The 23,860-nt window shown below is 43.1% G+C and overlaps 1 protein-coding gene across 1 annotated transcript in view; it reads right to left on the bottom strand.

Moving 5' to 3' along the window:
- The window catches only part of nbas (NBAS subunit of NRZ tethering complex), a 248,075-nt gene that overhangs the window by 75,561 nt on the left and 148,654 nt on the right, over positions 1-23,860 (bottom strand). Inside the window, exons 44-48 of the mRNA XM_063001902.1 lie at positions 21,420-21,754; positions 19,862-20,068; positions 13,934-14,136; positions 9,145-9,234; positions 5,763-5,958 (exon numbers count right to left, since the gene is read on the bottom strand). Coding sequence (XP_062857972.1) covers positions 5,763-5,958; positions 9,145-9,234; positions 13,934-14,136; positions 19,862-20,068; positions 21,420-21,754 — 1,031 coding nt within the window. The remainder of the gene's footprint in view (positions 1-5,762; positions 5,959-9,144; positions 9,235-13,933; positions 14,137-19,861; positions 20,069-21,419; positions 21,755-23,860) is intronic.

The raw sequence follows: 23,860 nt of genomic DNA, 5'->3' as shown, positions 1-23,860 counted from the left end.
TTTCAAGAGATTCTTAGAACTTAGAATACATTTTCACAACCCTTGAATTGGAACGTCATAGCCAAGTCTGTAATTTTGCAATTTCTAGTAAGAACAAGCATGGGAGGGGGACAAACCTTAATTCAGTCAAACTGCCAGTTGTTGGTGCTAAAAAAAAGGGTCGGTTCTTACCCCGTTACTTAGTCATTCATGAGGTTATTTGGAGAAGACAGTCCACCAATTGGTATGTCATTGGGAGGTAGAAGAAAATTGGAGTACCAAGAGGAAATCATCAAACAGCACAATCAGTTTGACAGGATGGTGTTTCAAGAGATTCTTAGAACCTAGAATACATTTTAACAACCCTAGAATTGGAACGTCATAGCCAAGTCGATACTTTTGGAATTCCTAGTAGGGGTAGGCATGGGAAAGGATAAAAAAAAAAAAAAACCTTCATTCAATGGGAACATTCTCTGCAATGAATTATATATATTCCATGAAAGGTTGTGTGTGTTCCTCTTACAGTAAGTGCGCTGTTTCTTTAAAAGCTTAAAGAACGGTTTAAAGGTTGCAGATCATTAATCCATTTAGGAATCGACCGGTCAGCCCAATTACAATCAAACACCCGGCAGCGATCATGTAAGCGAAAGGTCGTTTACATTACTGGGCTTCGACGAATCGAACAATTACTCAGTTGAGCACGTCGGCTAAATACATGCATGTTTTATCAGCACTGATCAACAACAGGGAGCAAAAATAAAAAAAGATTTGACTTGTTTTGGTTCTGTGCTTGATTTGATCAAACATTAGATACAAATACGTATTTTCGAGTAGCGTCAAATTATTTTGCACGGTGTAAGGGGGTTAGACTGTGAGCCAAGGTGTACCACGATTTAACACTTTAAGCAGGGTTTTATCCAAAATCTCTCTGTGAACTTTTTATTTGACTTTCAAGCCTCTTGTTTTTCCGAATTGGATATATACAGTTCTTCTCTGGAGACCCTGCTGCTTACACCTTCAAAGCCCTGCTACGTATAAGGAACCTGCTATTCCATATGCATTCCAGACTGTCTGTGTCCTTTCATCTGGCCTTTTTCTAATTCAGACCTGGACCATTGTGTGTGTTGAGCATCTGACCAGGCTAGGGTCTTCATTGTGGGAGTTTGATAGCATGCTATGGTGGTGTGGAAATACCTCCCCTGGGTTGATTCTTACCCTTTACTTAGTCATTCAGAAGGCAATTTGGAGAAGACAGTCCACCAACTGGTATGGCATTGGGAAGTGAAGGAAAATTGGAGTACCAAGAGGAAATCATCAAACAGCACAATCAGTTTGACAGGATGGTGTTTCAAGAGATTCTTAGAACCTAGAACACATTTTCACAACCCTAGAGTTGGAACGTCATAGCCAAGTCTATAATTTTGGAATTCCTAGTAAGAGCAAGCATGGGAGGGGGACAAACCCTTCATTCAGCCAGACTGCCAGTTCTTGGTGCTCAAAAAAATCATATGATGCTACCACCATTACCACCACTGTCCCATTTAAAACAGAAATACAGAAATACACCCCTTGGTCACTTCTTACCCTTTACTTAGTCATTCATGAGGTTATTTGGAGAAGACAGTCCACTAATTGGTATGGCATTGGGAGGTAAAAGAAAATTGGAGTACCAAGAGGAAATCATCAAACAGCACAATCAGTTTGACAGGATAGTGTTTCAAGAGATTTTTAGAACCTAGAATACATTTTCACAACCGTAGAATTAGTAATTCATAGCCAAGTCGATACTTGGAATTCCTAGTAAGAGCAATTATCGTTTGTGTACATTTGTCTCTATAAGCGCTACATTAGCATGCATGTACTATCTATCTGCATTACCATAACAACAAGACACTCATGAATCCTGGCAGATCATGACAAGACGTATCTAACTCTGATTCATCCCAGAGCGTATATAAGGTGGCATGTTTAAACAAAATGCCAAGTAGTGCAGCAGAATTAAAGCCCCACGTGGACGAAATGTATCACGTAAGTACTTTTACATTTACATCAGTGGCATTTAGCAGACGCTTTTATCCAAAGTGACTTACAGTTATGACTGAACACCATGTGAGCATCTGAGGGTTAAGGGCTCTGCTTGAGGGCCCATCGGTGGAAAGTTGGCGATAGTGGGGATTAAACTGTCCACTACTATTTACCTACTTAAGTACTATTTCCAAAATAAATGTGACATATACGGTATATATATACACCGATCAGCTACTGTTTCTACACTCACTGTTTATTTTATCAGCCCCACTTACCATATAGACGCACTTTGTAGTTCTACAATTACTGACTGTAGTCCATCTGATTCTCTACATGCTTTGTTAGCCCCCTTTTATGCTGTTCTTCAATGGTCAGGACTCTCCCACAGGACCACTACAATGCAGGTATTATTTAGGTTCTGGATCATTCTCAGCACTGCAGTGACACTGACATGGTGGTGGTGTGTTAGTGTGTGTTGTACTGGTATGAGTGGATCAGACACAGCAGCGCTGCTGGAGTTTTTAAACACCGTGTCCACTCACTGTCCACTCTATTAGACACTCCTACCTAGTTGGTCCACCTTGTAGATGTAAAGTCAGAGACGATCACTCATCTATTGCTGCTGTTTGAGTTGGTCATCTTCTAGACCTTCATCAGTGGTCACAAAACGCTGCCCAGGGGGCACTGTTGGCTGGATAGGTTTTTGGTTTGTGGACTATTCTCAGTCCAGCACTGACAGTGAGGTATTTAAAAACTCATACCAACACAACACACACTAACACACCACCACCATGTCAGTGTCACTGCAGTGCTGAGAATGATCCACCACCTAAATAATACCTGCTCTATAGAAGTGGTCCTGTAGTGGTCCTGACCATTGAAGAACAGAGTGAAAGCAGGTTAAAAAAGTATGTAGATAAATAAATGGACTACAGTCAGTAATTGTAGAACTACAAAGTGCTTCTATATGATAAGTGGAGCTGATAAAATGGACAGTGAGTGTAAAAACACGAAGGTGGTTTTAATGTTATGGCTGATCGGTGTATAATCTTATATATTTCTTTATCTAGAATTCAAAGAGATGTCCATGTAATATTGGTCAATTATGAAAAAAAATAACAAGATAATGAGCTGAGCCACCGTGAAAGGTTTTAGCACAGCTGTAATTTTGAAAAATACCATGACGAGCTTTCATACTCCTCTGAAAGCACTTCATCATTCAGTCCATATTACTGACTCATCCTTTCATCGATTGCTCCAACTTTTACTGAGTCCATTTTTCTCCAAGTACTTCAGTTTTAAATCAGAGCTATGAGACCAAACTCTCTCTCTCTCTCTCTCTCTCAAACAAGCTGAGTGATGGGAGTGCAGGTGGATCTGAATCGTCACATTAAAGGCATTCATTCACAGTGCTCTTATTTCTTCTTCTCTCTTGTCAACCTCTGCTTTAAAAGTGCAGCCAGAACACTCAACTTTCCAGACAGTGGAATGGCAGACCGGAGTTAGGGCGAGACGGACGAGACAAGCAGCTTGTCCTGATATTCACCTAATGTGATGTTCCGTGAGTCATGACATGCATTTTTAAGTACAAACCGAACTATATTCTCTCCACTATAAACTCTACACCTGGGGTTTTCAAAATGTGGGTACCTACCCAAGGGGGGCGTGACATACCAGTGTCTAGCAAACGGTGAAGATAAATCGGTTGAAGGGAGTGACAAAAACAATGACTTTTGTTTCAGCTATGGACTCCACTTTCAAGGCCGTCCATTCCGATACCATCTATGCCGATGAGCCATCTACATCGAGTTTTGGCTGTCGGTCAAAGCAGAGTATCCTGGCGCCCAGGTGGTGCAGCAGGATATTTCAGTAGCACACCAGCGCCAAGATTCTGAACTCCTTGGTTTGAAACTCAGTGTTGCCACCGGTCGGATGGATGCCATCTAGTAGACTCTAATTGGCTACTGTGTCTGCTATGGCGGGATGACCGGACTATGTGAGTGAAGTAGATGGCTCATCTATGTCAATGAGCCATCTCCATCATAAGTTTTGGCTGTCAGTCAAAGCAGAGTATCCTGGCGCCCAGGTGGTGCAGTGGGATATTCCACTAGCACACCAGCGCCGAGATTCTGAACTCCTCGGTTCGAAACTCGGCGTTGCCGGTCAGGTGGACGCCATCTAGTAGGGTATAATTGGCAGTGCCTGCAGCAGACTCTAATTGGCTACTGTGTCTGCTACATCATGAGTTTTGGATGTCAGTCAAAGCAGAGTATCCTGGCACCCAGGTGGTGCAGCAAGATATTTCACTAGCACACCAGCGCCAAGATTCTGAACTCCTTGGTTTGAAACTCGTCGTTGTCACCGGTCGGGTGGACGCCATCTAGCGGGCATAATTGGCAGTGCCTGCAGCAGACTCTTAACTGGCTACTGTGTCTGCTAGGGCGGGATGACCGGACAATGTGAGAGGGGTAGATGGCTCATCTTTGTCAATGAGCCTTCTACATCAAGAATTTTGGCTGTCAGTCAAAACAGAGTATCCTGGTGCCTAGGTGATGCAGCGGAATATTCCACTAGCACACCAGCGCCAAGATTCTGAACTCTTGAAACTTGGTGTTGCCACCGGTCGGCTGAGCGCCATCTAGCGGGCTATAATTGGCAGTGCCTGCAGCAGACTCTTAATTGGCTACTGTGTCTGCTAGGGCGGGATGACCGGACTATGTGAGAGGGGTAGATGGCTCATCTATGCCGATGAGCCATCTACATCAAGAGTTTTGGCCGTCAGTCAAAACAGAGTATCCTGGCGCCCAGGTGGTGCAGCGGGATATTCCTGGCTACTGTGTCTGCTAGGGCGGGATGACCGGACTATGTGGGTGGGGTCTTCTTTTTATTTTAATGCATTTTCTCCCTTTTTCTCCCGATCTATAGCGCATCCAATTCTGACCCAATTGCGTTATGCTTCCTCTCTACTGATGCTGACCCCCTCCCTTAATTGAGGAGATCAAGACTGACACACGCCCCCAAGGTCGTGTTCAAGGTCGGCACATGGAAGGGGGCACATGTCCAAAAAGGTTAAAAACCACTGCTTTTTCTAACCACAAGTATGTGGACACAATGTGATTGTAATTGTGTTGGACATCCAATTACAAAACCACCAGCATGTCAACTAATATGATCGCCTTTTCTCCCCTTTACAGCTAACTTAGCCTCCACTCCTTTGATAAGCCTCTTTTACTGGATTTTGGAGTCCGGTTAAAGGAATTTGTGCCCACTCAGTCAGAGGTCAGGCTCTGTGCAGGTCATTGGAGTTTACATTTACATTTTCGGCATTCAGCAGATGCTTTTATCCAAAGCGACTTAAAGTACTGTGACAGAATACTGTCTAAGCAATTGAGGGTTGAGGGCCTTGCTCAAGGGCCCAATAGTGGCAACCAGGCAGTGGTGGGGCTCGAACCAGCGACCTTTCGATTACTAGTCCAGCACCTTAACCACTAGGCTGCAGCTGCCCTCTCCACATGAAAAGCATTAAACCATGTTCTTGCTTTGTGCATATAGGTACAGTCATGATGGAAGGGGAAAGGTCCTTCCTTAAACTGTTGTCAGTATGTTCCTCTTGGCAATGGGTAAAGCACCTCGATTTAATAATCAAAAGGTGTGTCCACATACTTTTTGCTTTGACGTGTATATTACAGTATGTATGCATGTGTCTGTTATATCAGTCTGTGTGTGTGTGTGTGTGTGCGTGTGCGTGTACGCACCTCTCGGTCGGGCCAGCATGCTTTGAGCACTGCTCGGCTCCTGAAGAGCACTAGCAGGCGGATGTCCTGCTCACTGAGGCTGAAAGAATGTTCCAGAATCTGCAGAATCTCAATTCTCACCCTCACAGGCTTGGAGTCGTCCCCGCAGAACGGCCGTAACCATGCCAACAGGTCCTCGGATGACACGGCTTGCCCCCTGAGACCAGACAAGCAGAACATACTAATACAGTGCTGTCATCCAAACCTGTATATGAGCCACAGAGACTAAACGGAGAAAAAAATGACCTATATGGAGGTTTAAAGTACAAGAAACTCAAAAATAGCAATCAGATTTCATCTCAGCTTTAACCCATGGACAGATGATCTCACATTCTTCCTATACGTTCTGAAAGGAAGTAAATACCAGAGATCTTCAAAAAGTTTCCGCACTATATTTTCATTGGAAACGGTGAGGGTGGGAGGAGTAGAAATCGGTTGAGTCTGAGAGAGTTAGCGCCATCTGATTTCCACCTTTTTGGACGCTCAAAAAAGCTTTAAGGGGAAGAAGATTTTCATGTGATGATGATGTGAAAGCAGTGGTGCATCAGTGGCTACGCGCTCAACTAAAAACTTGTTTGCTGATGGCATGAAAAAGTTGGTACGATGCTGGGGAACAATGCATGGGAAGGTGACTGTAGAAAAGTGATGTCATTTGTTTTGAAAATTCCTGATAAATAGAGTTTTAAAAGTGCTGAAACTTTTTGAAGAACCCTCGTATTAATGCCTCTCCCAAGAATGGTCGCTCAGGTTCTGATGTTGCAAACCAACACCCGAGCATCAGACCCCCACCCCAAAAAAACAATATTTGACTATGGATTGGGGTTCATTACCTTCTTACTATGAAATGCTGTATTTCAATATTTCCAGACATAACAAGACCCTTGCTGTCCAAAAATTCAGTTCTACACATTCTAGCTGAGGCTGGAGACGTCTGCAGGGTTTAAGATGCTCATTAAAAATGTAACAGGCTGGCCACTCCACTCCTAAGTAGATTTATTACTGCTGTATGTTTCTTTCATTTAATATAAAGGTTTTCACTGTTATTCAGTGGAGTCCTTGAGCAACAACCATGATTTTGTTACCTTATTTATTTAAACTTGTTTTTCCCAGGTTGTTTCATAGTGTTTTGACGGTGAGGTTAAGGATAAGTGAGGCCACATTCACATGAGAAGCAAAACCGCTTTTGTCAAGTCAAGTCAAGTCAATTTTATTTATATAGCGTTTTTTACAATGGACATTGTCTCAAAGCAACTTTACAGAATCCAGGGCCAACAGACCGAAAAACCCCTGTTGAGCAAGCCGAGGGCGACAGTGGCAAGAAAAATCTTCCTTAAAATACAGGAAGAAACCTTGAGAGGAACCAGACTCAGCAGGGACCCCCATCCTCCTTGGGTGGCCTGGAGGTATGAATTTCTTGACGAAGGGCGTTGAGCTTCCAAGATTTCGAGTTTAGGGGACGTCAAATTACAATATACCACTGTATTTGGCTTTGTAAAGCAAAAGCAAGTATCACTCCACGTTAAGCTTTAACAATAAGAAAAGTGCCCCGAGCTGTAACACAAGTTTAAAAGTGAAACAGTGAGGAACATCCAGCTAAACCTAGATTGATGTGGATGTCTTTAGACTGGATTTGACTGTTATTCCAGACAAATGCAGATTCGTCTCATATTCGCACTTTGATGACGTTTTAGTGCACCGCTCAAGCCAAGCGCTGAACAAAACGGCAGTTTGCAAAAACGCTTCTCATGTGAATGCGCCCTGAGATTTATAATTCACAGTACACGCTAAATGTAAGCCTAGTTGTCGGTAATTAGATGAATTAGATTACAGCTTAGATTTGGTTGATAGAGACACTTGAGTGGCACAACGGTCTATTATGCTGGCCAAAACCCAGATCTTAGAGATGCTATCGGCTGGGTGTAGGTGTCTACACCGAGATAGGTGGCCACAGCTCTGCATCGGATTGACAGCCTGTCTAGAGCGGCCACCCGCTTTAAAGCAGTTAAAGAAAATGTAATGAAATAAAGTACACTGAGTAACCAAAGAAGCAAGGCTTTTACAAGGCTGATTGACGTGATATTTCTTAAATAACAAAAATAGATCTGAATTCATTCAGTGTGTCAAATATGCAATAACAGAGGCGGTCAGAAAGGGGGCAATTACTTTTTTTTACACCCATGTATATATAAATGCAGTGACTAAATTACAGCTTTAAGTCATCATTTTACAGACCAAGTGAGACGCTGTGGCTCAGAGTCTGAGAACTTTTCTAAAGCTTTTCTGAAGAATAAAAACCAATTTAGAGTCAATTAAAAATGCATTAATATTAAAAACCAAAAACGTTATAAAATATATTGATTTCTGACCCAATAAAAAGAGCCTTTGAGGCAGATTTTTCTTTTGATAGACCTGTTAATATTATACACTCTATGACCAAAAGTATGTGGACACCCTTTTTATATATTGAATTCACTCACTTACTCACGGTCTTAACCACTTATACAATTGGGGTCGCAAGGGGGGGGGCTGCTGCAGGAGCCTATCCCAGCCAAAGGGCGCAAGGCACACAGTATCACCCTGGATGGGGTGCCAGTCCATTGTAGGGCAGACACACACACATACACACACACACCTATTCACCTATAGGGCAATTCAGTGTCTCCAATTAACTTGACTGCATGTTTTGGACTGTGGGAGGAAACCCACGCAGACACGGGGAGAACATGCAAACTCCGCACAGAAAGGACCCGGACCGCCCCGCCTGGGGATCGAACCCAGGACCTTCTTGCTGTGAGGCGACAGTGCTACCCATATTGAATTCAGGTAGACTATATTTCCAGAAGTATGTGGGCATCATCTGTTTCAGCCACAATTTTTCTATTAAGAGACAATGGCTCTCAGGCTCTCAGTGTGGTACAGTGGAGTCCTAGAAGGTTTACAGAAACAGTTTGGCCTCGATGGCCAAAGGGTTCAAGATTCAGCAGTGCTGAACAGACTCAACACGACTCAACACAACCGGCTGGGATCTTGCTGCTCGCAAGTAGTGGAGCAGATCATAGCATGAGTATGTCTAACAAGCTCAAGGTCACATCGTTTTAATCATACAGTGTGGAAACTCTATTAAAACACTCTATACTCAAGTATTCCTCCACCACTCCTTCTAGCACCTTGTATTTGTAAGAGGCGAACCTATCCTATCTCAGACAAGGCCACCGGCGGCTCTCTTAAGTCTCAAGACCAGGTCTCAGCAGTAGTGGGCTACCATAAAATTACGCTGCGGCACCCGAGGGCCCCCAAATAACATGATGAATGTTCAAAAGAATACACGAGCAGACCCACTTACCCGTTCTGCACATCTTCCTGCACTGCCTTCACAATGCCTTCCAAAACTTGTAATGGGTCTGGGTAGTCCTTCATCACCTCCTCGTCACCACTGTAAACACACATCAAACATTATTGCTATTAAAAATGTATACAGTTTTAATAGAAAACATACGTTCTAGGTTTGAATTCAGCTCGGGCTCGAATCTCAGCGGTGCTATCGGACAGTAGGGTGTCTACACAGACAGGACTTTTTATCAAGCGACCCACATTATGTCCATGACTTTATATGTAACCCAGACAACATTATACAATCTGGTCCCACTGTGGTTTTCAAGATGTAGCAAAAAGCCTCCACAAGGGGGCGTTAACATACACGTTTATTTAATCATTACTATTTTTCTCTGTGACCCTTTTTTTAGCTTGTGACCCAGGGAATGGATGAACACCTAGCCACTGGGAGGTGCATTTGTCAGTGTGCTCTTATTGTTAGTCCTGAGCCCAAATAAATAAAGAGGGCTGCATCCGGGAAGGCATCTGGTATAAAAATAGTGCGGACCATAATGACCCGCTATGGCGACCCCTAATTACGAGAACAGCAAGAATTATTTTTTTATTTTTTTTTCATCAAGACATTTTTCCACAGTTAGTCACAAATATCCTGATGAACTATAACTTTGTGATTTTTGCACTTCATTATCACATAGACACTCCAACTAGATGTCTCTTCAGAAGGTCAAGAGCCCAGAGGACTGAAAATCAGGCTTCTGGGAACTACAGACTCATCTACACATCTAAAGCCCAGACTCACTTGTTATATTACGATTAGACTGTTGCTCATTTAGCTCTCCAATACCCTACGTTGTACGCAATAACCAACAAGATGGAAAGACAAAAAGAAAGCCATGCATTTTATGCGGCTTTATTATGACACAGCCAATCTAATCTGCAGTTTTCTCTGGCCTGACCAATCAGCACGTAAAGCGAGAAAACAAAGAGGAACATCTGTATTAGTCTGCTGCAATTACACTAGTCATTAATCTACCTCAGGAGCAACCGAGGAAGAAAAAAAAACACAAAGCAAGCGACTACAAACACAAAAGCTCGCATTTATAAAAGCGTGATCGATCTTAATTTTCTGACTTTCTCTCCTCTAGTGCTGAGATTCCAAACTCTGAGCTGGTTAGTCCAACTTGCAGGGCCTAAAATTCAAAAGGCAATCTGAGGAACCCATCTAGTTCACCTTTTAATATGGAAACGAGCCGAATCATACAGCCAAAACAACACTGGAGTGAAAAAAAAAGTGAAGGGATCTGAACGCATTCTGAATTCACTGCAGACACAATGTGGTCAAATACAGTATATGTGGACCATGTCTGACCTTGAACATGAACATAAGCATTTTTGTTAATATACAATAGCTGTGACAAATTGCTTGCATTCAACTGAAAAGCCTACAAAAATTTCAACTATTTTTAACAATTTGTTCCGACTGGGTTACAAAGCAGAGGGAGCACTGATGTACGGAGTGAAGGTCCAGTGCTCCCCCCTTTTAGTCCGTTAAATCAAGGTTCCTCTGTATATACACCGATCAGCCATAACATTAAAACCACCTCCTTGTTTCTACACTCACTGTCCATTTTATCAGCTCCAACTTACTTTGTAGTTCTACAATTACTGACTGTAGTCCATCTGTTTCTCTACATACCTTTTCAACCTGCTTTTAGTCTTTTCTTCAATGGTCAGGACCCCCACAGGACCACTACAGAGCAGGTATCATTTAAGTGGTGGATCATTCTCAGCCCTGCAGTGACACTGACATGGTGGTTGTGTGTTAGTGTGTGTTGTGCTGGTATGAGTGGATCAGACACAGCAGCTCTTGCTGGAGTTTTTAAATACCGTGTCCACTCACTGTCCACTCTATTAGACACTCCTACCTAGTTGGTCCACCTTGTACATGTAAAGTCAGAGATGATCGCTCATCTATTGCTGCTGTTTGAGTTGGTCATCTTCTAGACCTTAATCAGCGGTCACAGGGCGCTGCTTATGGGTCGCTGTTGGCTGGATATTTTTGGTTGGTGGACTATTCTCAGTCCAGCAGTGACAGTGAGGTGTTTAAAAACTCCATCAGCGCTGCTGTGTCTTATCCACTCATACCAGCACAACACACACTAACACACCACCACCATGTCAGTGTCACTGCAGTGCTGAGAATGATCCTGGGAAACAGATGGACTACAGTCAGTAATTGTAGAACTACAAAGTGCTCCTATATGGTAAGTGGAGCTGATAAAATGGACAGTGAGTGTAGAAACAAGGAGGTGGTTTTAATGTTATGGCTAATTGGTGTATGTTTTTGCACCGATCCAAATTGGGGGAAACACTTGAACTCCGTAATTAGGATGTGTGTCCAGATACATTTGGCCATATATTGTAGAAAGAGGCATTATTAATGCATTTTTTCCAAAAGGGAGCATGGGATTTGAATAATTGGGCTTCCTTAATACATTAAACACTTTTTATACCAGATGGGGTGTGTTTTCCAGTGTAATGATCTGAAAGTCATTGACCACAGGCAGAAATGTAAGGGGTCAATGACTTTTCACAGCATTGACCATTCAACATGTAGATAAGATTGTGGTCACAAAAGAATCCGCCCACACAGTGAAACTTCCACTGTTATAACCATGACCTTTACAATGCTCAGCTGTCAACGGCGAGTAATAACGACGCTACCGGGGGCGACAGTGGCACAAATAACATGTCAGAACTTTCCAGAAATAAGCTTTAAGTACTGACAGGCGTGTGCTATCAAAAGCATGCAGAAGGACATTACTGCAAAAGAAAATGATCCTAAAATAAAAAATAAAAAGTCCCGTTCTCATCATCGTCATCACTACCACTACTGCAAATCAACTGTCTACTCTTATAGAAGTGTTAGAAAATGATGCGACATTAGTGAAGCTGAAAATTTCAATCATCTGCGCAGTAGGTGAGGAGACGGCGCATGAAAAAATCACAGTCGTGACGTCCGCTGTCATTTCTGACTGTCACTGAAACAACCAGACCATGTCTAAGCATACGCAGAAAACGTACAGCTAGAAAAGAAAGTTTGTGAACCCTTTGGAAATATTCATGTTAAAAAATGATAAACACAAATTTAACATTCGTAGTACATTCTATGTACGTGTTTTCCTCTTTTCTCCCAATCTACAGTACTCGTATATCCAATATCCCACTGCTGCAGACCCCTACCCTGAGCGAGAAGGGCCGTACCTAACACACCGGTGCAGTTTCTGATCATTTCTTTACACAGGGATCAGTGTCGTGTACAGAGAGTCATGCACCGCTATCCATTATTCACCATCTCTGTGCAGGTGCCTTGGACCGGTGCCTTGGACCAGCCGGCAGACCAACCCTCCTGACAGGCATAGGGCCTTGGTTAAGGGCTCTGCTCAGGGGTCCAACTTGAAATTGAAATCCACAGACAACAGACGTCTGAAATCCACAGACAAAAGATGTCTGAAATAATTGAAAACAACAACAGACATCTGAAATCCACAGACAACATACGTCTACAACAGACGTCTGAAATCCACAGACAAAAGATGTCTGAAATAATTGAAAACAACAACAGACATCTGAAATCCACAGACAACATACGTCTACAACAGACATTTGAAATCCACAGACAACATATGTCTACAACAGACATCTGAAATCCACAGAAAACAGATGTCAGAAATCAGACGTGTAAAATCCTTGAAAAAGACAACAGACATCTGAAATTCAGACAACAGATGTCAAATCCACAGACAACAGAAGTCTAAATTCATTGAAAAAGACAACAGACGTCTGAAATCTTTGAGACAACAGACGTCTGAAATCCACAGACAACAGACATCTGAAATCCACAGACAACAAACATTTGAAATGCACAGACAACAGACGTCTGAAATCCACAGACAAAGGATGTCTGAAATCAGACGTCTAACATCCTTAAAAAAGACAACACGCGTCTTAAATCCACAAACAACAGACGTCTGACATCCACAGACAACAAACGTCTGCAATCAGAAAATGAAAATGACAAAAGAAAATGACAAAAGATGTCTGAAATCCACAGACATCTAAAATCAGACGTCTGAAATCCTTAAAAAAGACAACAGATGTCTAAAAATCCACAGACAGCAGACGTCTGAAATCCACAGACAACAGAGGTCTGAAATTAGACAACTAAAAACCTTGACAAAGACAACAGACGTCTGAAATCCATAGACAACGAACGTCTGAAATCAGACGTCTGAAATCCTTGAAAACGACAACAGATGTCTGAAATCCCCAGGCAAGAGATGTTTGAAATCCGCAGACAACAGGCATCTGAAAGCAGGCGTCTAAAATCCTTAAAAAAGACAACAGACGTCTGAAATCCAGTCTGCTACATCAGAAGCATGACAACTCTGTAACACAAAGCTGACAGCGCGTTTTAGAACCGGTTTAAACAGAAATGAAAGTGGGTGAAGGAGCCTGCGACCCCTGAAAGGCGTGGGAGGAAAAGGAGGGAGAAAGGAGATCTGGAGAGGCCAAGGCAGAGGTCGGAGCTGTGTTTAACTCAATCAGGCTTAAACAGGTCTGCCCTGCCACAGGTTAATAGAGGAACAGGCTATTAAAGACAGACAGAAAAGGACACAGAGGGGAAAAAAAAGCAAAAAATAATAAAAAGTACCTGGGGAGCTGCAGAACACTGAGAGAAAGTTAAATAGACTGACAGGTACTACGTGAAATACTGAAAAAATGCAGCGCTAGTTCACCTGAGAACAGAGATGATTCGCTCCACCGCGTCCTGAACTACACCCCGGAGCGATAGATCACTCGACCCCACAGACACCCCGAGCAGCTTCTCGATTCGCTCCAGTGGCTGTCCGTCCAGCGCCATGGTAACCGCCAACTGGTGGATGCCGGACTTTTTGGACCTGGACAGGTCGTAGGCCCTGCTGTACCTTCGCAGACGCTCCTATAGGTGGAGAAGACAACAAAACTCAACAAACCATAAATATGAAGCCATGATCTCCTGTGTATATTTATGCATGCATTTTTGTGTATCGTGGACATGAAGTAATGATGGTGTGTGTAAAAACACGTCTTTAGTCAGGTGTCTACATACTTTTGGCCATAAAGAATATTTCTGGTATCTCGCACCAGGAAAAAATATCAACATTTGAATTTCAGTGGGTATTAAAGGATAAACGCACAAGCTCCATTTCTTTTCACATTACAAACTTATGCGGTAAAGTACGCTAGCTCACCAGAGTTGTGGTTTCGAATACATCGTATCGAATCTCAGCTCTGCCTTCCGACTGGGTTGGGCGGCTGCATGAACAACGATTGGCTGTTGTTCAGGGTTAGGGGTAAAAAGTCGGATTAAAGGTCCTCATAACTGGTGCGACTGCGGCCCCTGCTGGCTGACTGATGGCGCCTGCACAGGGCTGAGGAATAATGCTGATGGGGGTGTGGCCCTCCATACACAGTGCCCGTCGGTGTATGAACTCGACTCGTGCAGGAGAAAAATGCAGTCTGTACTGACTGTACGTGCCGGAGGGGGCGTATGTCAGCTGAGAGGCATCTTCAGTCAGCGGTGAAGGGTCGAATCAGTATAGAGGACGCATTCAGGGTAATTGGACACGACTAGATTAGGGGGGAAATTGGGGGAAACAAGTGGGAAAAATGTATGAAAATAAAATAATACAAACTTATACACCGACCAGGCATAACATTATGACCACTGACAGGTGAAGTAAATAACACTGATTATCTCTTCATCACGGCAACTGTTAGTATGTTAGTTAGGATAACATTTTATCCTCAAAGTTGATGTGTTAGAAGCAGGAAAAATGGCCAAGTGTGGCCTCTTTCTCGGGATAATGCACCTTGCATTAAAGCAAAAATACTCCAGGATGGGTTTGAGGAGCACAACAATGAGTTTAAGGTGTTGACTTGGCCTCTAAATTCCCCAAATCTTAATTCAATCGAGCATCTGTGGGATGTGCTGGACAAACAAGTCTGATCCATGGAGGCCATCTTGGTGCCAGATACCACAGCACACCTTCAGGGGTCTAGTGGAGTCCATGCCTCGATGGGTCAGGCCTGTTTTGGCAGCAAGGAATACTAGCAAGGTGGTCATAATGTTATGTAACTGACTTCTGCGTTAGTGTGCTGACAATGGTTGATGTATGTGTTTACATATTGAGTGCATTTTCATTTCATAATCAATTAAAAAGTGTGCTTCTCTACACACGTGATCATCTCTCTGTAGTCTGTTGTGTCCTGCGCCTCAAAAGAACAAGCCAGTAAAGTATTATGCTCCCGATAGTTTGTCTATGTACAGTTTATTTCTTTCTCTAAAAACGTTCGGTTACACTTGAGGGGTACGTGAATGAAAAATAGTAAATTGCTAAACACAAACCTAAAATTTTGAATTTCACAGCAAATTGCATATTACACGCTCGTTTTATGGTCCGTGGCGCTTTTTCACGGCCGTGAATTAGGTAGGGCCTTTCTATTATCTACTGTAAGACAACAGACGTCTATAATCCACAGACGAGATGTCTGAAACCAGACATCTAAAATCCTTAAAAAAAGACAACGAATGTCTGAAATCCACAGACAACAGACGTCTATAATCCACAGACAACAGACGTCTGAAATCCACAGACAACAGACGTCTGAAATTAGATGTCATAAATTCTTAAAAAAGACAACACGCATCTTAAATACACAAACAGACGTCTGAAATCAGATGTCTAAAATCCTTGAAAATGACAACAGACGTCTGAAATCCACAGACAACAGACGTCTATAATCCACAGACAACAGACGTCTGAAATCCACATACAACAGACGTCTGAAATTAGATGTCATAAATTCTTAAAAAAGACAACACGCATCTTAAATACACAAACAACAGACGTCTGAAATCAGATGTCTAAAATCCTTGAAAATGACAACAGACGTCTGAAATCCACAGACAACAGACATCTATAATCCACAAACAGACGTCTGAAATCCACAGACAACAGACGTCTGAAATCCACAGACAACAAACGCCTGAAATCCACAGACAACAAACGTCTGAAATCCTTGAAAAAGACAACAAACATCTGAAATCCTTGAAAAAGACAACAGACATCTAAAATCGACAGACGTCTGAAATCCTTGAAAAAGACAACAAACGTATGAAATCCACAGACAAAAGATGTCTTAAATCAGATGGCTAAAATCTTCTAAAAAGACAACAGACGTCTGAAATCAGACAACTAAAATCCTTGAAAAAGACAAGGGACGTCTATAATCCACAGACAAGAGATGTCTGACACCAGACATCTAAAATCCTAATAATCATAATGGAAAAGTGTGCTTCTCTAGACACGTGATCATCTCTGTGTAGTCTGTTGTGTGCTGCGCCTCAAAAGAACAAGCCAGTAAAGTATTATGCTCCTGATAGTTTGTCTACGTACAGTTTATTTCTTTCTCTAAAGACGTTCGGTTACACTGGGACCCCCTCATAGTACAAATTAACCAGTAAAGTGAGGCACTTAAGGGGTACGTAAATAAACTGTAAATTGCTAAACACAAACCTTACATTTTGAACTGCACAGCAGATTGCATATTACACTTGAAAAGGCTCGTTTTATGGTCCGTGGCGCTATTTTCACTGCGGTGAATTAGGTAGGGCCTTTCTATTATCTGTTGTAACAATATGACCAAAAGTATGTGGTCAGCTTACCAAGAGCTTGTTGGACATCCTGTTTCAACTCCATGTGTATTAAAATCATGTTGTGTTATCGTTTTGGAGTGTGCATGTGGGAATCAAAAGTGCATTTGGCACTAATGTTGGACTTAAAGGCCTGGTTCCCAGTCAACATTCCAATACAACCTATAGGTGTTTGAGATGAGCTCATTGGGGCGGCACGGTGGCTAAGTGGGTAGCACTGTCGCCTCACGGCAAGAAGGTCCTGGGTTCGATCCCCAGGTGGGTCCGGGTCCTTTCTGTGTGGAGTCCGGGTGGGTTTCCCCCGGGTGCTCCGGTTTCCTCCCACAGTCCAACGACATGCAAGTGAGGTGAATTGGAGACATTAAATTGTCCATGACTGAGTTTGATATAAACTTGTGAACTGATGAATCTTGTGTAATGAGTAACTACCGTTCCTGTCATGAATGTAACCAAAAGTATAAAACATGACGTTAAAATCCTAATAAACAAACAAACGGATGAGATCATTGCTCTGTGCAACATGTTTGTGGACTCTGCTTTATGCACTGAGATAGTGTCATGCTGGAATAAATGGCCTTCCCTTAACTGTTAAAACCAAGTTCATGGCATATCATTTATAATAGCTGTGTCCTGGACACTTTTTTGCATACTATATGTATATTTATGTATGCATTTGGACATGAAGTAATGATGGTGTGTGTATAAATTCAGGAACACACCTCAGGTACATGGTGTGAGGTACGGGGTGTGAGGTTGTTAGACTGGAAGAGTGACAGCGTGAATAACAAGAAACTGTATGTATGTGTATATACGTGTGTGTGTGTGTGTGTGTGTGTGTGTGTTTCTGCAGCTCCACACCTGTCAATCAATCCCAGACAGTCGGATTAAGGACAGGAACAGACTAAGGAAAGAGGAATTGAGCGAGAGAGTGAGAGACTACAACTGTCTGAAGAGGAGAGAGAGATGATGCTGCGGGTGGTGGTTGAGTGTGATGGTAATAGTAATGTTTCATAAATGTTCACAGCATCATGTCATATTGAGACAGCTCAGTGGTTAATTGATAGAACAGTGGGTAAATTACTAGACTAGTAATCAGAAGGTTGCCGGTTGAAGCCCAGCTGCCACTGGGTTGGTATTAAATCATCAGGCAGATTTCTTTATCTATTACTAGTATTTTAAATGACTATAGAATCACTTTAAAACATCTTAAGTCAGCGGTCCCCAACCTTTTTTGCACCACGGACCGGTTTCATATAAGATATAATTTCACTGACCGAAATTTTTCTTCGCTGCTCCCACCTAGTGGTGATTGGGGACAATAACACCCAAAGAGTATCAGAAATTTAATTGCTCTTGTAGCGATCTCTAATTATTTATTCTTTCTGTGCGGCCCGGTAATAAATGACCCATGGACCGGTACCGGTCCGCGGCCCGGTGGTTGGGGACCACTGTCTTAAGGGAACTGAATCAAAGGGTTAGCCTATTTCTTGAAACCTTTATTTTAATGCAGTGGTCTCCAACCTTTTTTGCACCACGGACCGGTTTCATATAAGATATCATTTCACAGACCGGTGGGGGTGGAAGGATTTATTTATTTATTAGGATTTTAACGTCATGTTTTACACTTTGGTTACATGACAGGACAGGTAGATACTGGTTACACAAGATTAATATCAAACACGGTCATGGACAATTTCGCATCTCCAATTCACCTCACCTGCGCTCACTCTTTGGACTGTGGGAAGAAACCGGAGCTCCCGGAGGAGATCCACGCAGACACGGGGAAAACATGCAAACTCTATACGGAAAGGACCCGGACTGACCCGCCTGGGGATTGAACCCAGGACCTTCTTGCTGTGAGGAGACAGTGCTACCCACTGAGCAAGTGTGCCGCCCGGACGGGAGGATTTAAAATAAAATTATATGACGAACACAAAGTGCATAACAATACTACTCACCAATGATGGATCAGTGGGAACCCTGAGAATTTTTTGGGATCATGTGACTGAAATGGGTACATGTCAAACACGTCAAGAGGAACAGACGGTATTAAAAGAGAATCTGGTACTTCAAAATAAAGCATCTTTTAGAGAGTGATTGTCAATAGCCTGGTGGTGCAGCGGGATATTCTGCTAGCACACCAGCGCCGAGATCATGATCTCCTCGGTTCGAAACTCGACGTTGCCCCCTGTCGGCTGGGCGCCATCTAGTGGGCATAATTGGCAGTGCCTGCAGCAGACACGTATCTGCTAGGGCGGGATGACCGGACTATGTGGGTGGGGTCTTCAAACGCTGTGTAAGGACCCTGAATGGCAGATATTTTACATTTTTACATTTTCGGCATTTAGCAGACGCTTTTATCCAAAGCGACTTACAATTATGACTGAACACAGGGTTAAGGGCCTTGCTCAGGGGCCCAACAGTGACAACCTGGCGGTGGTGGGGCTTGAACCGGCAACCTTCTGATTACTAGTCCAGTACCTTAACCACTGGGCTATTACTGCCTCTATCTACAGATAGAGACACGTCTGTGCAGAATGCATGGGTGAAAAAGGGTCGGAAGAGGCGTAAGCAGCAATATACCCTCCTCGACTGCAATCAGGGATCCCCCAGCAGCAGAAGATAAATTGACTACGTTAAATTGGGCGAAAAATAAGAGAAAATGCATAAATAAAATATAAAAATTTAAAAATAAATGACCCAATGGTTGGGTAGCACTGTTTTGGGATATTTAGATGTTTTAAAAAGTTAAGGCTCGTTTTCAGCCTTTATTTAGTTCTCTCATCAGTATGTCGCGTCCCAAACCACTGCTGTTGATTTAAATTTAAACCGAGTTTGGTTCCATCCTAATAACACCTCATTTCCACCCAACGTCCAGAAATCTGTCACTAGTGTATGCTCCTGTGTGTGTGTGTGTGTGTGTGTGTGTGTGTGTGTGTGTGTGTGTGTTTGAAAAACAGAGCTGTACCTCCTGGCTGTTTCGGAGTGACACCGGGAAGGGGTGGCTTAGAGTCTCGAGATGGTCGAGAGACTGCTGCAGGTGAGCGAGGGCGTGGCTAAAATCAAAGGTGGAGCCAGAAACGTCATCTCCACCCCTTTTTCTGCTCTTCTCACCGATGCTCTTCAAAGCCTTTAGCGCCCGTCTGGTGATCTCTGTGCGGACTTCTACGGACAGCTACACACACACACACACACACACACCAAAAGTATGTGGACGTTACATTTACATGTACTGGTTATACTGCATGCAAAACCCTAAGCATTATGATGTAGCCTTCCTTTAACATTTACATTTGCAGCATTTAACAGACGCTTTTATCCAAAGTGACTTACAATTGTCAATGAATACAATTTGAACTATTGAGGGTTAAGGGCCTTGCTCAGGGGCCCAACAATGGCAACATGGCATGGCTTCAACTGGTAACCTTATGATTAAAAGTCCAATACCTTAACTACTGAGCTACCACTCCTAAACAGCCTCTACATTCTAGGAAACATGACTTCAGTGATAAAAGTCTATGTGAACACTGATGAAGTTCCAATTCATCCCAAAAGTTATTATATGGGCTTAGCACAGAGTTCTGTGCAGCATAGTCAAGTTGTTCCACCTCTCTTGGTTTATGTTGCGTTGGCATGCTGAAAAAGAAACGTCCTTCCCCAAACTGTTGACACTTAACCTAGATTCACCTATTACACTGCCTGAGAGTGAAACCTGAATCTTTAATGATCTACATAGTATGTGGACAACCCTTCTATTGAGTAGGTTAAGGGATTTTAGCCACACCCATTGATAACAAGCGTGTACAATGTATATTATAGACAGTCGAGTTACATTATTATGACCACCGGCTAATATCCAGCATGGATAGCAGCTAGACGGGCTGGGAGTGACTCAATAAAGTCCTGGTAGGTTGTCACAGGTATCTGGAGCCATGCTGACTGCAGTGCATTTCATAGCTGCTGGAGGGTGCGTAGTGGTGGATCCATAGAGTGAACACGATGATTGAGGTGGTCCCACAGATGCTCAATTGGGTTCAAGTCTTGGTCATGCTCTTCCAACCAATGTCGGACATTTCTAGCCATGTGACATGTCGCATTGTTGCTGGAAGATCCCATCCACCCCAGGAAAGACCCATGATAGCAACGAGGGTTATATGTGCAGGCAACCCATCACACATCTTATATACCCACCAAGTGTATTATAGTGATTATAAGCCTTCAACCTTGCATCAACAGTTTGGGGAGGGCCTTTTTCTGTTCTAGAGTGATCGTCACAGTGTTTGTCTTCTAGATCCATGACCTAAATCCTAGTGAACATTTTTTAGGATTAATTTGAGTGTCAGTTGAGTTGCTATTATGACTAAATAGGCACAAAGTCCCCCAGACACATGTAAAAGAGAGGGAAAGCAAGTCTATATGAATGTTGTCCAACAAGCTAATGGTCAGGTGGCCACATACTTTTGGCCATATAGTAAAAACCAACAAAGAAACCAAAAACTCAACTGTATCATCACCTCTGGACCCACCTTATTGGCTGCTTCAGCTGAAAAGGTGATGGAATCCAGAAACTGGGTGGCATCTACAGGCAGGAGTCGGTCGAGGTACTTGGCACAGGCATCATAAGCATGGAGATAGTCTTGATCTGTCTGAGGAGACTTCTTTAAGATATGGGCGTCTCCCTGCCAAAAGAGTGTGTGGAGCCATGTGGAGTGAACAGCACTGGAGGTGAGGGCATCTCCACCCTTCAGAGGGATCCGGGGGGCCAGTTTAGAGATAGAGAGAACATTCTGACTGGTCAGCACCGGCTCCAGAGCTTTCCGAGGATCAGCGTCTTCATCTGTCAGCTTTTTGTAGTCCAGACCTGTGAGACATGATATATGCATAATAGCATGAGCAATATATCACTAAATGATAAAACTTTTTAAATATACAATCCAGGGACCTTGTTGGACGTCCCATTCCTAAACAATGTCCATCAATTTTGCAGCTATAACAGCCTCCTTCTTCTTCTGCAAATGGTAATTTGTTAACCCTTAGACAAAATCATTTGTCAGATGATGTTGATGTTAAATCAAGCATCCCAGTTCATCCCAAATATGTTTAATGAGGTTGGGGTCAGGGCTCTGGGAAGGCCTCTGGAGTTCCTCCACCAATGCAGTGACCTGAGTTCTATACTTAGTAGTCATACTTGCCTGGTCACGCTTTCAACAGACACAACTAACCATGACTGAGGGACGAAAGGTCAGATGGGGAATCAGCACAGTGTTGCTGCAACAGCAAAGAGTGGTGGAGGAATACAGATGGCACAGGGTGTTCCCCCGTATATGGTTAAGAGATTAAGAATCCAACACTGGTAATGTAGTAGGAAACTAAATTTTTTTCCCTTTGTGTGAGTGTGTATATATATGTGTGTGTGTGTGTGTGTGTGTGTATAAGTGTGTAAGAGAGAGAGATATGGATATGATTGGCAGCACTGCAGGATATATCCCGCCAAACAGACACATTACAACGATGTACATGCACCTACATGAGTATTGGATATTAAACTGTCAGTTTTTGACAACTGACATACCCCCTCCACACACAAACACACACACACACACACACACACACACACACACATACACACCTCCAAACCAACAAACACACAATACCCTCCTCAAATAATGTTCCATAAGAACACGGTTCAACAACTTTGGTGCTTGTCAATCTGGCTGGCCATCCAACAGACACATCAAGCTGTGGCTGAGAGAGGGGTGCGACTGGGTTCCAAACACAAGTGGTGGGGTCATCACAGAGCAGCGTAGAATGTCTCTGTGAGGCAAAAGAAGGGGACGTGTAATAGTTTGAATCTCCTCTAGCTCAGGGCAGGGGTGGTGCAATAAGCAGAGGTATTACAATCAGGGGGAACTAGGGATGATCAAATTGGGGAAAAAGGGGGGGATATGAATGGTAAAGTGGGAAAAAAACATAACGCCAAAGTCAGTAAACAGTAGAAATAAACAGTGGTGGTGGTGGTGGAGGGTAACATTGAACTTCCTAGTTCTATTTAAAGAGAGCTCTAAAGAAGGTGTGAAAATACACTGCCTGGCCAAAAAAAAAGGTCACCACCTGGACTTAACTAAGCAAATAGGTAAGAGCCTCCCATTGGATAATTACTGCATGGGTGATTGTTTCAGCTGGCAACAAGTTATTTAACCCTAACTGTAGCTTCTCATTTGTTAAACAACCATGTGGAAAGACACGTCCTGTGGTCGTGGAAAAGATGTTAATCTGTTTCAGAAGGGTCAAATTACTGGCATGCATCAAGCAGAGAAAATATCTAAGGAGATTGCTGAAACTACTAAAATCGGGTTAAGAACTGTCCAACGCAAAAGTGGAAGGACAGTGGGGAAACATCATCTTCGAGCAAGGAATGTGGTCGGAAAAAAATCTTGAATGATCGTGATCGACGATCACTTAAACGTTTGGTGAAATCAAATCGTAGAACTCAGGGATATGTTTAATAGTGACAGTAAGAGCATTTCCACACGCACAATGTGAAGGGAACTCAAGGGATTGGGACTAAACAGCTGTGTAGCCCTAAGAAAACCACTTGTCAGTGAGGCTAACCGGCAAAAACGGCTTCAATTTGCTAGGCAGCATAAAGATTGGACTCTAGAGCAATGGAAGAAGGTCATGTGGTCCGATGAGTCCAGATTTACCCTGTTCCAGAGTGATGGGCGCATCAGGGTAAGAAGAGAGGCGGCTGAAGTGATGCACCCATCATGCCTAGTGCCTACCGTACAAGCCTGTGGGGGCAGTGCTATGATCTGGGGTTGCTGCAGTCGGTCAGGTCTAGGTTCAGCAACGTCATGTGCCCAAAGAATGAGGTCAGCTGACTACCTGAATATACTGAACTACCAGGTTATTCCATCAATGGATTTTTTCTTCCCTGATGGCACGGGCATATTCCAAGATGACAATG

This window comes from Trichomycterus rosablanca, chromosome 9 (assembly GCF_030014385.1).
Source record: "Trichomycterus rosablanca isolate fTriRos1 chromosome 9, fTriRos1.hap1, whole genome shotgun sequence".
Classification (NCBI taxonomy): domain Eukaryota; kingdom Metazoa; phylum Chordata; class Actinopteri; order Siluriformes; family Trichomycteridae; genus Trichomycterus; species Trichomycterus rosablanca.
Note: the sequence above shows the minus strand (reverse complement) of the source record. Positions and strands in the feature narration are given on the sequence as shown.